The sequence below is a fragment of the Salvelinus sp. IW2-2015 genome, linkage group LG7 (assembly GCF_002910315.2).
Source record: "Salvelinus sp. IW2-2015 linkage group LG7, ASM291031v2, whole genome shotgun sequence".
In the NCBI taxonomy this organism is placed as follows: domain Eukaryota; kingdom Metazoa; phylum Chordata; class Actinopteri; order Salmoniformes; family Salmonidae; genus Salvelinus; species Salvelinus sp. IW2-2015.
In genome coordinates, this window is record NC_036847.1 from 11,911,992 (window position 1) to 11,925,869 (window position 13,878).

General features: G+C 41.2%; 1 protein-coding gene across 1 annotated transcript in view; it reads left to right on the plus strand.

Moving 5' to 3' along the window:
• LOC111966397 (N-terminal EF-hand calcium-binding protein 1) overlaps window positions 1-13,878 on the plus strand; it is a 35,346-nt gene that overhangs the window by 12,571 nt on the left and 8,897 nt on the right. Inside the window, exons 3-6 of the mRNA XM_023990998.2 lie at window positions 4,214-4,322; window positions 4,890-4,915; window positions 5,081-5,178; window positions 13,641-13,777. Coding sequence (XP_023846766.1) covers window positions 4,214-4,322; window positions 4,890-4,915; window positions 5,081-5,178; window positions 13,641-13,777 — 370 coding nt within the window. The remainder of the gene's footprint in view (window positions 1-4,213; window positions 4,323-4,889; window positions 4,916-5,080; window positions 5,179-13,640; window positions 13,778-13,878) is intronic.

Consider the following 13,878-nt stretch of genomic DNA (forward strand, 5'->3'; position numbering starts at 1 on the left):
TTAGCTTAGTAATGATTGATTATTTATATATTGATTCAACGGTATATTGAATACAGTACAATATTGACAATTCTAACTAGCGTTTGTTTTTATTTGAAACTGGAGATGGCACGTGCTTGGATAACACAGAGGATTGTTGTAATTTTGAGTGCATCGCTCACTCCAGGATGGACTATCTCAATTATTGATGTGTACCCCCTAGCAAAATCTAATGGGCACAGGCTTCAACCAGTTGGGTGCTTCATGTTGTTTGAGGAGTATCTACCCATGAAGTCGGCAGAGAAGCTGGTAATGACAAAGGGTGGCCTGATGATTTTACTGCTGGATGTGACCACTGATTCCCCCCTACTCAAGCCTGCTTCAGGGCATCAGAGGAGCTGAGAATGGCGTGGCGGGGAGGGGGCTAAGGATGGAAAGTGAAGGCTCTTCTTGATTGACTTTCAGGAGACTGTTGTAGCCAGGCTAGACCTTTGTGCAGCCCACCAGAGTTGGATGTGACCTGGACAGCCCAAGAACTACATGTGCTTTTGTTTTTGTAAAAAAAAAAATGTATCTTTGAAATTATCTGTATAATGAAAATAATAATATTATTATTATCATTATTAATACTAATCACAATTCACTTTCTGACAGATGAGTGATGGCAGTTGTTCTCAAACAGCTTGCTTCATCAGTTAGCGGAAACCTGGCAGATTGAAATATGGGCAGTGCCTGAATTGAGCCGGTCCACGCCGGTCCAGAGTACGGGCACTACTAATGTTCTTCTGCTTCTGTAACTGGTGCCTCTTTTAGAAAATTCATTTTAAAATATGAACACTGTTAATGTACAGTATATTTAAAGTTAGTACAGACACCTTTTACTTCCACTTCCAAGCACTGAATCGTTTTTTTCTTCTTCACTGCCCTTGGTGATGGGACAGTAAACCTAAGATGTGCAGTGTAGCTTGGCCGACTTGATTTGAGGGAGAAATAACAGTAGTCGTCACCTAATCATGCTAGCAGTATAGCCCATCACTATATGCTTGCATATTGTGCAATCTGGACTATGTTGTCTGATTACACATTTAGGTAAGTAATTGGGTGTGAAACTAGAACAAAGAGATCGAAGCATATAGTAGTGAAACCTGTACACGGGAAGAACCTGAAAACAGAACATTTAGCATTCTCCCTAAGCAGTTACTGTACTTCCATGAATGAAATAGAGCAGGCTTTGCGTTTGGAATACTAAGGAAGTTTGAAGAAATTGGTTTGGTCCTTTATTTGTCAGTTACGTTACTCTTACAATTTGAGGTCAATCTGACCAGATAAAAAATTATAGTACGAGTTGTGTCAAACGTTTTTCCTCTCCCAGAGCTAAAATATATTTCTTCCTCATATGTTCTAAAAGCAGCATTTCCAAATGTTGTTGTGTATAAGAAATTAAGATTAACAATATAATTTCATAAATGAAGCCCACTTGGATAACATTATGGTTACTTAAAGCGACTTGCCCTCATTAATTAAATTCATGACATGGCATTAGGCCAGAATGATGGCAAATTTCCTAACATATGTTATTATTTACTGTAGGCCTACCTGTCTGATGTCTTTTGACTGGTGGATCTCTATCTCTCTCATAGCTAGGTCTCTAGTGGTAGTCGGAGTTTGTGGATAGATCTCATTAATCCACAGTCAGCCTGTCAGTGAGCCCAGACCACTCTAATCACACCACACTCTGCCTGTCTGTCCCCCAGGGCCTCCACAGGCTCTCTGCAGAGCCACCAGCACGACTTACCATAGGAATACACTGTACTTAACTTTGCTTTACAGACAAATGTTTGTGACATGGTTACATGGCTGCATATTCATTACCTTAAAGGGATAGCTTACTTTTGTACGTTAATTTTATTTTGACAGGCAATAAATGTGAACAACCTCTTTAAGACTATATGTCATGCCTGTTCCCGCTCCCCCTCCCTGACGCACTCCTGCCACCATCAGTACGCACACCTGCCTTTCCCCATCACGCGTATCAGCGATTATTGGACTCACCTGGACTAAATCACCTGTTTATTACCTCCCCTATATTTGTCAGTTCCCCATCTCTGTTCCCCGTTGCTGCATTGATTGTTGTTGGTTGTTGTGTATCCGTGTGCTGACGCTGTTCCTGTCTTGCTCTTTGTCTGTTCCTAATTAAATGTCAACTCCCCGTACCTGCTTCTCGCCTCCAGTCTTTACACTATAAGAGAATGTTGAAATATTAGAAGATGAAGAGAATCAAAGGGATTGTCAAATGTAAATCATAATTAAATTGATGATCAAGTTCTTCCTTCCATATCATTGGAGAAGATGAGAGACTGATGTACTGTGAAGTAAGAAAGGGGAAGACAAAGAAAGAATCTGAATTCTGCATACTTCAGTTTCAAGAGGAAAAACTCTTCGAAGCAAATATTGCCTTGAGAAAGGGTTGCCGTTGACAACAGTGGTTTTGTCTTCTGAATATTTTGTTTCAGCATAGGGAGTTATGTGAAATAATTGGAATTTTTACAACGGGTGGGTTTAATCCTGGATGCTGATTGGTTAAAACCGCATTTCAGACGATGTCTATTCCACACGTTACCCCCGGCTAAGTCTATGACGTTGAAATGCCTATTTACTCTGTTCCATCCCGCTGTCTCATCAGCTCAGACAGGCGATTGATATACTATATAGATCTACACTGTAAAAAGCATCTAGACATTATCTCCCATTTCTTTTAGACTAGCATTTGGTTTTCAACAGCGGAGATATGTAATAACCTTGCTGTCTGTCTCCGACATTTGCAACATTGTTTCAATATTGAAATTTGAACTTCAGCTGTCTTATGGTAATGAACTCATGAATCAGCATCATTTGTATTGATATACAAAGAAATGTCAATAGAAAAACACAAAATGCAGCTAGTTTGCTGTCATTCCATCTTCAGTTTGAAGTGATTGTGTTAGCTGTGTAGTTGGCTATCTCTTCTGAACAGTTGCTTGGCGAGAGAGCAAATGTTCGATGCCAGGCGAAATTCGCTCATTAGCTCATTGTTATGGATGTATCCTAAAACAATTACAAGAAAACAGCTTAAACAAATGCAAATGCAACTACTTTGCTGTTATTCTGGCTTCACTGTTTGACATGACTGTATTAGTCAAAGTTGGCTAGCTAGCAAGCAAGGGATAACAACGTTGCCAGCCATCATGACAACGGAACACTTAGACTGTACGACTGGGCCGTGTCCATAGATTTAGAATAAAAAGACGTAACGACCAACTGGCTTGGATAGCAACCCTATATTTGTGTCAGGACTATATCTCGAGGAAGGTTGAAATAGCATGAATAATTTCATCAAAATAAAGTTTTTAATGAAAATATGTCAATAATTATTTGAATATGTTCGTAACCCGTTGTATAAAAGTGATAATGCTCTTTATTCACGCATGGCTTTATGTCAATTAAGTGATAATCCCCTCGAACCTGGTGTTTGTCGGATATATTGGTACAGTTTGTCGGCCCGAGACGAATACTCATGCAAATATATCCTCCAAACACCAGCTTCTTGGGCATTATCACTTAATTGAGATAAAGCCAGGCGTGAAGAAAGATATTCCCGTACTTAATTTATATAGTGCACTCGACTCACTGAGACAGTGTTAGGTTCTAATTCTCAGAGTAAAAAACTCTACGGACACTATGAAAGCTTAACCAAGTTTAATTTCCCAGAGGATCAATACAGCTGCATTAGACAACAACATTTCACACAAGCACTGTTATTTAACCCTTCCTCCTGAGTCTCCTCCTACACATCTGTACAAACATTGTTCTTTACTGCTAGGCAGGACACTAAGTGATACGGGCAATAAACTTTATTTCTCCCTTAATCCATGGCTCTCTCCCCTTATCAATGCCTGCCACATGTGATCACTTCCCTGCACTCAACACAAGACTGTGTCTCTTCTCCTCCCAGAGGATCCCTCCCATAGGATCCCTAATGGCTAACAATAACATATCCTGACATAATGTAAACGTTATACATTACCCTCTCTCCCTCAGTGACATGAATAAGTATATTTCATATTCTCAGAACCCAACACAGTTATTTAGTTCCAGTAACTTGAGTCTTGAACAAACTGAGTGAGTCATGAATACTCCTTTATCGTCTTCTCTGTTTCAGTAGGTAGTTAATGTGTCCCTGGTTTCCCTCTCTCAGACGACGGCAAGCTATCCCTGGAGGAGTTCCAGTCACACTTTGCCGACGGTATCCTCACCCCAGAGCAGATGCAGGAGCTGTTCTACTCAATTGACAGGCAGCAGACTGAGTGAGTGCGTCTTATTTGCCTCTGGGAATCCTCTTCAGTCGCCATCTGTAACTGCCACACAGGCAGGACGTCTACACTTCAAAGAGGATGTGTCAATATTTCATCAAGGGAGCATAGAATCTGTACCCACTGGGCACAAGAAATGTCAACCTGTCATTGGATTTAGGTTAAAAGTTGAGGACTTTTTGCAAATCCAATCAGTTTTCCACGTTGACTCAATATCACCACATTAAATTATTTTGTTAAAATGACGTTTTGTTATATTTCATTCTTCTGTGATGTATATAAAGTGTGATATTGGGGTCCAATCTCAAAATTGAATACATTTCAACTCTATATCTGGCATGGTATAGGTGTCTTCTTTGTTTACGCCCATAACCATGTGTGTGAAGTGTATACTTTTGTTTCAAAGTAGATTTGTTTTAGACTACCAAGAAATACCTTGTGTGATCCTGATTTAGCCCACTACAGTAAAAGGTTAAAGCGGTTTGATGAGACTTTTGGTCTTCCCTGATTCCATTAATGTTTTTGTCGTCTTCTTCCTCCGCCAATTTTCCTACCTCTCAGCAACCTAGACACAGACAAACTCTCAGGTATTTCTCTCTGACTCTTCTCTGTTTTTATTGACTCTGTGCTGTCAAAATGCTCTCTCAAGCCCTTTACCATAATCTAATCCCGTCTTTTACTGGATTTTAAATTACAAAGGCCTATGTGTATTCAATATTGTACCTGACAGCTCTTTGTATATCCACCCCCAGAATACTTCTCTCCCCACCTGGGGGAATATCTGAACGTCCTTTCTGCTCTGGAGAAGCTGAACGTCGCCATCCTGAAGGCCATGGACAAAACTAAAGAGGTTTGTGGCCAATACAGTACAGCATGTTTAAAGGGATAGTTCAGTGAAATGACATATTTAGATATGTGTTTCCTTACCTCGAAAATAGTCTATGAACAAAGTGTGACTGAGATCCACACTTTGCTTTTGTTAAACTAGCCACTGCCAATAAACGCTAATATTGCTGAACTATCTCTTTAAAATGACAATCAACTGTCTGGGATTCTTAACTGCAGCTCTCATTTGCAGAACTGCAGAACTCATTTGGTAAAAGGAACTCACTTGACCATCTCTTTCCATTACATTTTTCTGTTGTTACCGTTCGCCATTACATATGTTTCAAGCAACATATTTGTTGATGTCTACTGAGAATAAAGTGAGCAGCAAGATAATAGCCAGTTGGTCCGCCTTTATCCGCGTTTGACAATTAGAAAAAATCTAACCACCCCTTTTCCCCAGTAAGATTTTGGATAGGCTTTTGTTACCTTTTGAAGCGTCTGAGATTTCTCAGCTGTGACAGTGATATGACAGTATGGAAAGTGGATCTGCACAACTGGGTCCTCTTCCTCTTTCACACTGATGCTGCATTTTAAAACAACGGGCTGTAACCTGCAGGGACCCTTCCCTAACACTTGAGCTTCAACCATGACACAAGGTCAGGTATTTTTATTGTGAACTGTGGTGTCTGTATGAGGACCAACATATCTCTAGTTGGACAGGTGCTGTACATACAGAAGTTCTTAAAGCAGAATCCCCTCCAAACCCAGCAAAGAACTTCTGGTTGGTAATTTCTGGCCTATCTTGGGTCACACCCTTTAGTTAGCATTTCAAGAGTTTAAACTACTATCAGGGTCCAAGCATGAAGTAAAGCATATAAAACCATGGCTGCTTTCTCTGTCGGGCAAAGGTGGCTGGTGACAACTTAATTGGGGAGGATGGGCTCATAGTAATAACTGGAACAGAATAAATGGAATGGTATCAAACACATCTAACACATGGTTTCCATTTCCATTCCACTCCGTCCTCCCCTCACCAGCCTCCTGGGTTAACTGGGCATTGCTTCCCAAAACTAGACATTGCTTCAAAGAATCATGCTTGGTTATGAAGAAACAAACTAAAAAGAGAATTGGTAATAATGTTTTTAAGACATGAAGCAGAACGGTGTTAATTTTGTACAATTTATAGAGGATTTCTGCTCATAGCTCATACGGAGGCAGACTGGAGCCCTGGGTGAGCTTAGTGAAATTATTGCTTTAATAAGCACTGTGTTCAGATCAACATCAAATAACCCCCCCATAAGACTTAATCGATACCACTGGGTACACTTCATTAGTCTCATCTAATTCTTGATATTGGGATCAGGCTAAGCTTTGTTGTTCTTCAATTTCAAAAATGATAAGTGAAAATGCTGTGAAAAGATTTAGGCAACTTGTGTGAACGGATACAGATGTACATTATTGATTGGTCCATGGTACAGTATACTGTGTCTCCCCATCCCCACTTTGTGCCATTTGTGTCGGTATTGCTATAGTGACACAGCAGTGTGAATGGGTGGGTTAAGGCATTATTTCCAAAACTCAGTCCTGTCCCTACCCCCCCCCCCCCCATGGGTGCACATTTAGTTTTTTCCCCCTAACACTACACAGCTGATTCAAATAATCAAAGCTTGATGATGAGTTGGTTATTCGAATCAGCTGTGTAGTTCTAGGGCAAAAACTAAACGTGCACCCAGTGGGGACCCCAGGACCGAGTTTGGGAAACCCTGGGTTAAGGGACAGCAGTATATACAGTGCATTCGGAAAGTATTCAGACCCCTTGACTTTTTCCTTTTTTTTTTATGTTACAGCCTTATTTTTTTTTAAAGTATTACAGTATATTGTTTTTCCCCCTCATCAATCTACACACAATACCCCATAATGACCAAGCAAAGCCTCAAGTCTTCTTGGGTATGACACGACAAGCTTGGCACACCTATATTTGGGGAGTTTCTCCTATTCTTCTCTGCAGATCCTCTCAAGCTCTGTCAGGTTGGATGTGGAGCATCGCTGCACAGCTATTTTCAGGTCTTTCCAGAGATGTTAGATCGGGTTCAAGTCCGGGCTCTGGCTGGGCCACTCAAGGACATTCAGAGACTTGTCCGGAAGCCACTCCTGCGTTACCTTGGCTATGTGCTTAGGGTCGTTGTCCTATTGGAAGGTGAACCTTCACTCTGGAGTAGGTTTTAATCAAGTATCAAGCAGGTTTAAATCAAGGATCTCTCTGTACTTTGCTCTGTTCATCTTTCCATCGATCCTGACTAGTCTCCCAGTCCCTGCCACTGAAAAACATCCTCACAGCATGATGCTGCCACCACCATGCTTCACCGTAGGGATGGTGGCAGGTTTCCTCCAGACGTGACGCGTGCCTTCGGGCAAACTCCAATTGGGCTGTCATGTACCTTTTACTGAGGAGTGGCTTCCATCTGGCCACTCTACCATATAGGCCTGATTGGTGTAAAGTGCTACAGAGATGGTTGTCCTTCTGGAATGTTCTCCCATCTCCACAAAGGAACTCTCCCCCGATTGCTCAGTTTGGCCTGGCGGCCAGCTCTAGGAAGAGTCTTGGGGACCTTCAAGATGCAGACATTTTTTGGTACACTGTCTCGGAGCGCTACGGACAATTCATTCGACCTCATTGCTTGGTTTTTGCTTTGACATGCACTGTCAACTGTGGGACCAGTATAGATAGGTGTGTGCTTTTCCAAACCATGTCCAATCAATTGAATTTACTACACGTTGACTATAATAAAATTGTAGAAAGGTGCTTCAACAAAGTACTGAGTAAAGGGTCTGAAAACTTATGGAAATGTGATATTTCTGTTTTTATTTTTTCCAAAGGTGCTTCCACAAAGTACTGAGTAAAGGTTCTGAATATTTATGTTAATGTAATATTTATATATTTTTATTCGGAATACATTTGCAAACATTTCTAAAAACCTGTTTTTGCTCTGTCATTATGGGATATTGTGTGTAGATTGATGAGGAAAATGTTTGATTTAATCCATTTTAGAATAAGGCTGTAACATAACAAAATCTGGAAAAAGGGAAGGGGTCTGAATACTTTCTGAATGCACGGTATTTGGGCTATGTAATGGGTTTGAGGGATGTGACCATGGTAACAACACACACACACACACACACACACACACACACACACACACACACACACACACACACACACACACACACACACACCACCACACACACACACACACACACCACACCAAACAACCACACACACACACAAACACACACACACACCACACACCACACACACACACACACACACACACACACACACACACACCAGATAAAGATTGTGATCTCAACTGTGAACGGAGAATGACGTGAAAATAACCAAAGCTGACATGAACCCCCCCAGCACTCCTACTGTCTGACGTCAAACATACTCTAGAGATAGTAAGAACTGCACCAAGCTACAAAGCTGTTTATCATTTCTTTCTTTCCCTCTCTCTATCTACCTCTTTCTCCCTCTACCCCTCCCTATATATCTCTCTCCCTATCTCGTTCACCCTCCCTACCCCTACCTTCCCCATCTATCCCTCTTTCTCTCTATGTAGCTATTTCTTTCTCCCACCCTCCCTATCTTCCCTCTCTCTCTCTCTCTCTCTCTCTCTCTCTCTCTCTCTCTCTCTCTCTCTCACACAGTCCCCCTTTGCCTTTTCCATTCCGTCATTATTCTGCCCAATGTCTGTTTTGACTCACTGCAAGGAGAAGCTATTGCCTTGAGGGCTGTACTGGGATCAACTTTGCCTTTCCCCAGTCTTAGCTTGACTGACTTCAGGACAAACACTATCAACACTCCTCTTTATGTCTCAGTACTAGTTAATATGTCTCTTCTTGGAACACTAAAGTGGGGGTGAACACTAAAGTGTGTCTCTACAGCCATGGTGTTGATAACATTCAATCAAATGCTTTCCACAGCGCTGGTCCCATATTCTCAGAGTAGAAATGCTGATTTATCAGGTCCCGCCTATCCATACAATCGTATTCAGTATGATCTAAAAGGTAAAACTGGTCCTACATTATATCAGCAATCCTTTAGGAGACACAGAATGTATTTTACAGAAATATATCGTTATAACGTTATATATATATATATGTATCTTATAGAAAGAGCAACATGTATTATATCCATGTGGAGTTACAACTGAATACTGTAGAATTATTTTCTTTCTTTCAGTGCAGTGCTGAGATAAGAAGATAAAAATAATAAATCACCCATTTTCAACAGAACATCTGCAACTCTGAGAGAAAGAGAGATGAAGTAAAACATTTAAAATTCTTCCTTACTCCTGAAGTGTACAGGATGCTGGGAGGGAGAAAGAAAACATTGGAAAGGAATTGGAATGGGAAAGGGGGATACCTAGTCAATTGTACAACTGAATGCATTCAGAATAGGGAAGGGAGAGATACAAAAAGAAATTCTCCATAGGTTGCAATTTTCCAAAACACAGCACACATTCAAGGCACTGCACACTCAATTTCGATAATTCCATTTCATAGCGCCATGGGGCATTTTCAGTACCTACAAAAATAAAACCAATAGAATCATACAGAGATCGGTGAGAACACAGCAGGCTTTCTCAGCTAGTGAAGTGATAAAAAACATAACAGTATAATGAACAATATTTTTACGATGTTACTTGTCACACACCGTTACACATGACACCTGGCACCCTGTAACATGGAACATTAAGCACATTTAAGATCAATTTAGCTCATTTTTGGTGTGTGAAATTCCTCAAAAAAGGACACAGGCTGGGATTCGAGTAAGTGCCGATAGTAGATTTCCAGATAGTGCTGTCAGAAGTGAATGCAAAATAATGTATTCAAGGTTAAAAATTGTAAAGTTTGCAATTTCCACTTTGTCAGACTTGATTTGCCCTGATGAAAAATGTATGGATTTTTTTTTTATTGAATTATTGAAAAAAGTATTGAAATGTCCTGTTGCTGCAGGACTATTTTCCTGCTGTAGCAAACTGGCTCAAATTAAGATCCGACATCTGTATATATACAGTACCAGTCAAAAGTTTGGACACACCTATTCATTCCAGGGTTTTTCTTTATTTTTGACTATTTTCTACATTGTAGAAAAGTAGTGAAGACATCAAAACTATGAAATAACACATATGTAATCATGTAGTAACCAAAAAAGTGTTAAACAAATCAAAATATATTTTAGATTCTTCAAAGTAGCCACCCTTTGTATTCATACCCCTTGACTCAGTGGTTCCCAAACTTTTTATAGTCCCGTACCCCTTTAAACATTCAACCTCTAGCTGCTACCCCCTCTAGCACCAGGGTCAGCGCACTCTCAAATGTTGTTTTTTTGCCATCATTGTAAGCCTGCCACACACACACTATACGATACATTTATTAAACATAAGAACGAGTGTGAGTTTTTGTCACAACCCGGCTCATGGGAAGTGACAAAGAGCTCTTATAGGACCAGGGCATAAATAATAATATAATAATATTCAATAATTTTGCTCTTTTTAGCCATCTTACATATAAAACTGTATTTGTTAATWGTGAATAACTCACCACAGGTTAATGAGAAAGGTGTGCTTTAAAGGATGCACACAACTCTGCAATGTTGGGTTGTATTGGAGAGAGTCTGCCTATATTTAGTTTTCATGCTAGTGAGGGCCAAGAATCCACTCTCACATCGGTACGTGGTTGCAAAGGGCATCAGTGTCTTAACAGCGCGATTTGTCAAGGCAGGATACTCTGAGCGCAGCCCAATCCAGAAATCTGGCGGTGGCTTCTTATTAAATTACATTTTCACAGAACCGCTGGTTGCAATTTCGATGAGGCTCTCTTGTTCAGATATCGGTAAGTGGACTGGAGGCAGCGCATAAAACTGATAACGAATGCAGTTGTTTGCGACGGTACCACAGTTTGGGAATACCTGCCTTGACTTATTCCACATTTTGTTGTGTTACAGCCTGAATTCAAAATTCCCTCACCCATCTACACACAATACTTCATAATAACAAAGTGAAAACATATTTTGAGAAATGTTTGCAAATTTCTCGAAAATGAAATACAGAAATGTCTAATTTACATAAGTAAACACACCCCTGAGTCAATACTTTGTAGAAGCACCTTTGGCAGCGATTAAATCTTTGAGTCGTCTTCAACTTGTCTGTATCAGCTTTGCACATCTGGATTTGGGGATTTTCTCCCATTCTTCCTTGCAGATTTTCTGAAGCTCTGTTAAGTTAGATGGGGATCGGCGTTGAACAGCAATCTTTAAATCTTTCCACAGATTTTCAATGGGATTCAATTCTGGGCTTTGACTGGGCCATTCAAGGACTTTCACATTCTTGTTCTGAAACCATTTCAGCGTTGTTTTGGCTGTATGCTTGAGGTTATTGTCCTGTTTGAATGTAAATCTTCACCCCAGTCTAAGGTCATTTGCACTCTGAAGCAGGTTCTCATTAAGGATTTGCCTGTATTTGGCTCCATTCATTATTCCCTCTATCCTTACCAGTCTCCCAGTCCCTGCCACTGAAAAGCATCCCCATAGCATGAAGCTGCCACCACCATTCTTCATGGTAGGGATGGTGTTAGACGGGTGTTGAGCTATGCCTGGTTTTCTCAGGCCTTTCTCAGGCATTCAGGCCAAACAGTTACATTTTACCACATCATCTTTTGCCTTATGCTCAGTCTTTCACATGCATTTTTGCAAACTCCAGGCGTGCTATCATGTGCCTTTTTCTCAGGAGTAGCTTCTGTCTGGCCACTCTCCCATAAAGCCCAGATTGGTCAAGTGCTGTAGAGACTGTTGTCCTCCTGGCAGGTTCTCCAATCTTAGTCAAACAATTTTCAGAGAGGTCAGAGGGCCAGCTCTAGGCAGAGACTGGGTAGTTCCATATTTTTTCAATTTCCCAGTGGTGGAGACGACTGTGCTTTTGGAAATATTCAACGCAGTAGAAATTGTTTTATATACCTCATCACAATTCTATCTCGGAGATCTACAGACATTTCCTTGGACTTGTTATGGTATAGTTTCTGCTCTGACATGCACTGTCAACTGTGGGACCTTACATACAGTGCATTTGGAAAGTATTCAGATCCCTTCAATTTTTCCACATTTTGTTACATTTTGCCTTATTCTAAAATGTATGAAATAAATTATTTTCCTCATCAATCTACACCATAAGGACAAAGCAAAAACAGGTTTTTAGAAATGTTTGCAAAAAAAGGTATTTACATAAGTATTCAGACTCTTTGCTATGAGACTCGAAATTGAGCTCAGGCGCATCCTATTTCCATTGACCATCCTTGAGATGTTTCTACGTCTTGATTGTAGTCCACTTGTGGTAAATTCAATTGATTGGACATGATTTGGAAAGGCACACACCTGTCTATATAAGGTCCCACAGTTGACAGTGCATGTCAGAGCAAAAACCAAGCCATGAAGTCGATGGAATGTCCGTAGAGGTCGGAGACAGGATTGTTTTGATGCACAGATTTGGGGAAGGGTTGCAACAAATTTCTGCAGCATTGAAGGTCCCCAAGAAGTGGCTTCCATCAGTGGCTTCCATCATTCTTAAATGGAAGAAGTTTGGAACCACCAAGACTCTTCCTAGAGCTGGCCGCCCGGCCAAACTGAGCAATTGGGGAGAAGGGCCTTCATCAGGGAGGTGACCAAGAACCAATGGTCACTCTGAAAGAGCTCCAGAGTTCCTCTGTACTGATGGGAGAACCTTCCAGAAGGACACCCATATCTGCAGCACTCCACCAATCAGGCCTTTATGGTAGAGTGTCCAGACGGATGCCACTCCTCAGTAAAAGGCACATGACAACTCACTTGGAGTTTGCCAAAAGCCACCTAAACGGCTCTCAGACCATGAGAAACAAGATTCTCTGGTCTGATGAAACCAAGATTGAACTCTGGCCTGAATGGTAAGTGTCACGTCTGGGGGAAACCTGGCACCATCCCTAAGGTGAAGCATGGTGGTGGCAGCATCATACTGTGGGGATGTTTTTCAGCGGCAGGGACTGGGAGACTAGTCAGGATTGAGGGAAAGATGAATGGAGCAAAGTACAAAGAGATCCTTGATGAAAACCTACTCCAGAGCACTCAGGACCTCAGACTGGGGCGAAGGTTCACCTTCCAACAGGACAACGACCCTAAGCACCGCAGAAGTGGCTTCGGGACAAGTCTCTGAATGTCCTTGAATGGTCCAGCCAGAGCCCGTTCTTGAACCCGAACTAACATTTCTTGAGAGACCTGAAAAAAGCTGTGCAGTGACGCTACCCATCCAACAGAGCTTGAGAAAATCTGCAAGGAAGAATGTGTATATATTTATTATTATTATTAATAATAATTGAAATTACCAATGAATAGGATTTGTTTCATTGAAGCTTTCTTCCCACTCTACCTCCTCCCCTCACCCCCTCCCTGTACAGGAGTACCAGGGCTCGTCGGTGTTGGGACAGTTTGTGACACGTTTCCTTCTGCGAGAGACCAACACCCAGCTGCAGTCCCTGCAGTCGTCATTAGACTGCGCTATGGAGGCCGTGGATGAGCAGAGCTGCACTGGCAGGTAGAGTAGCACCGCAATGACTATCTATGATACTGGGCGTTCTCCCTTAATCACTATCTACTGTATCTATCTACTATCTACTGCTACTGTATTTCAGTTAG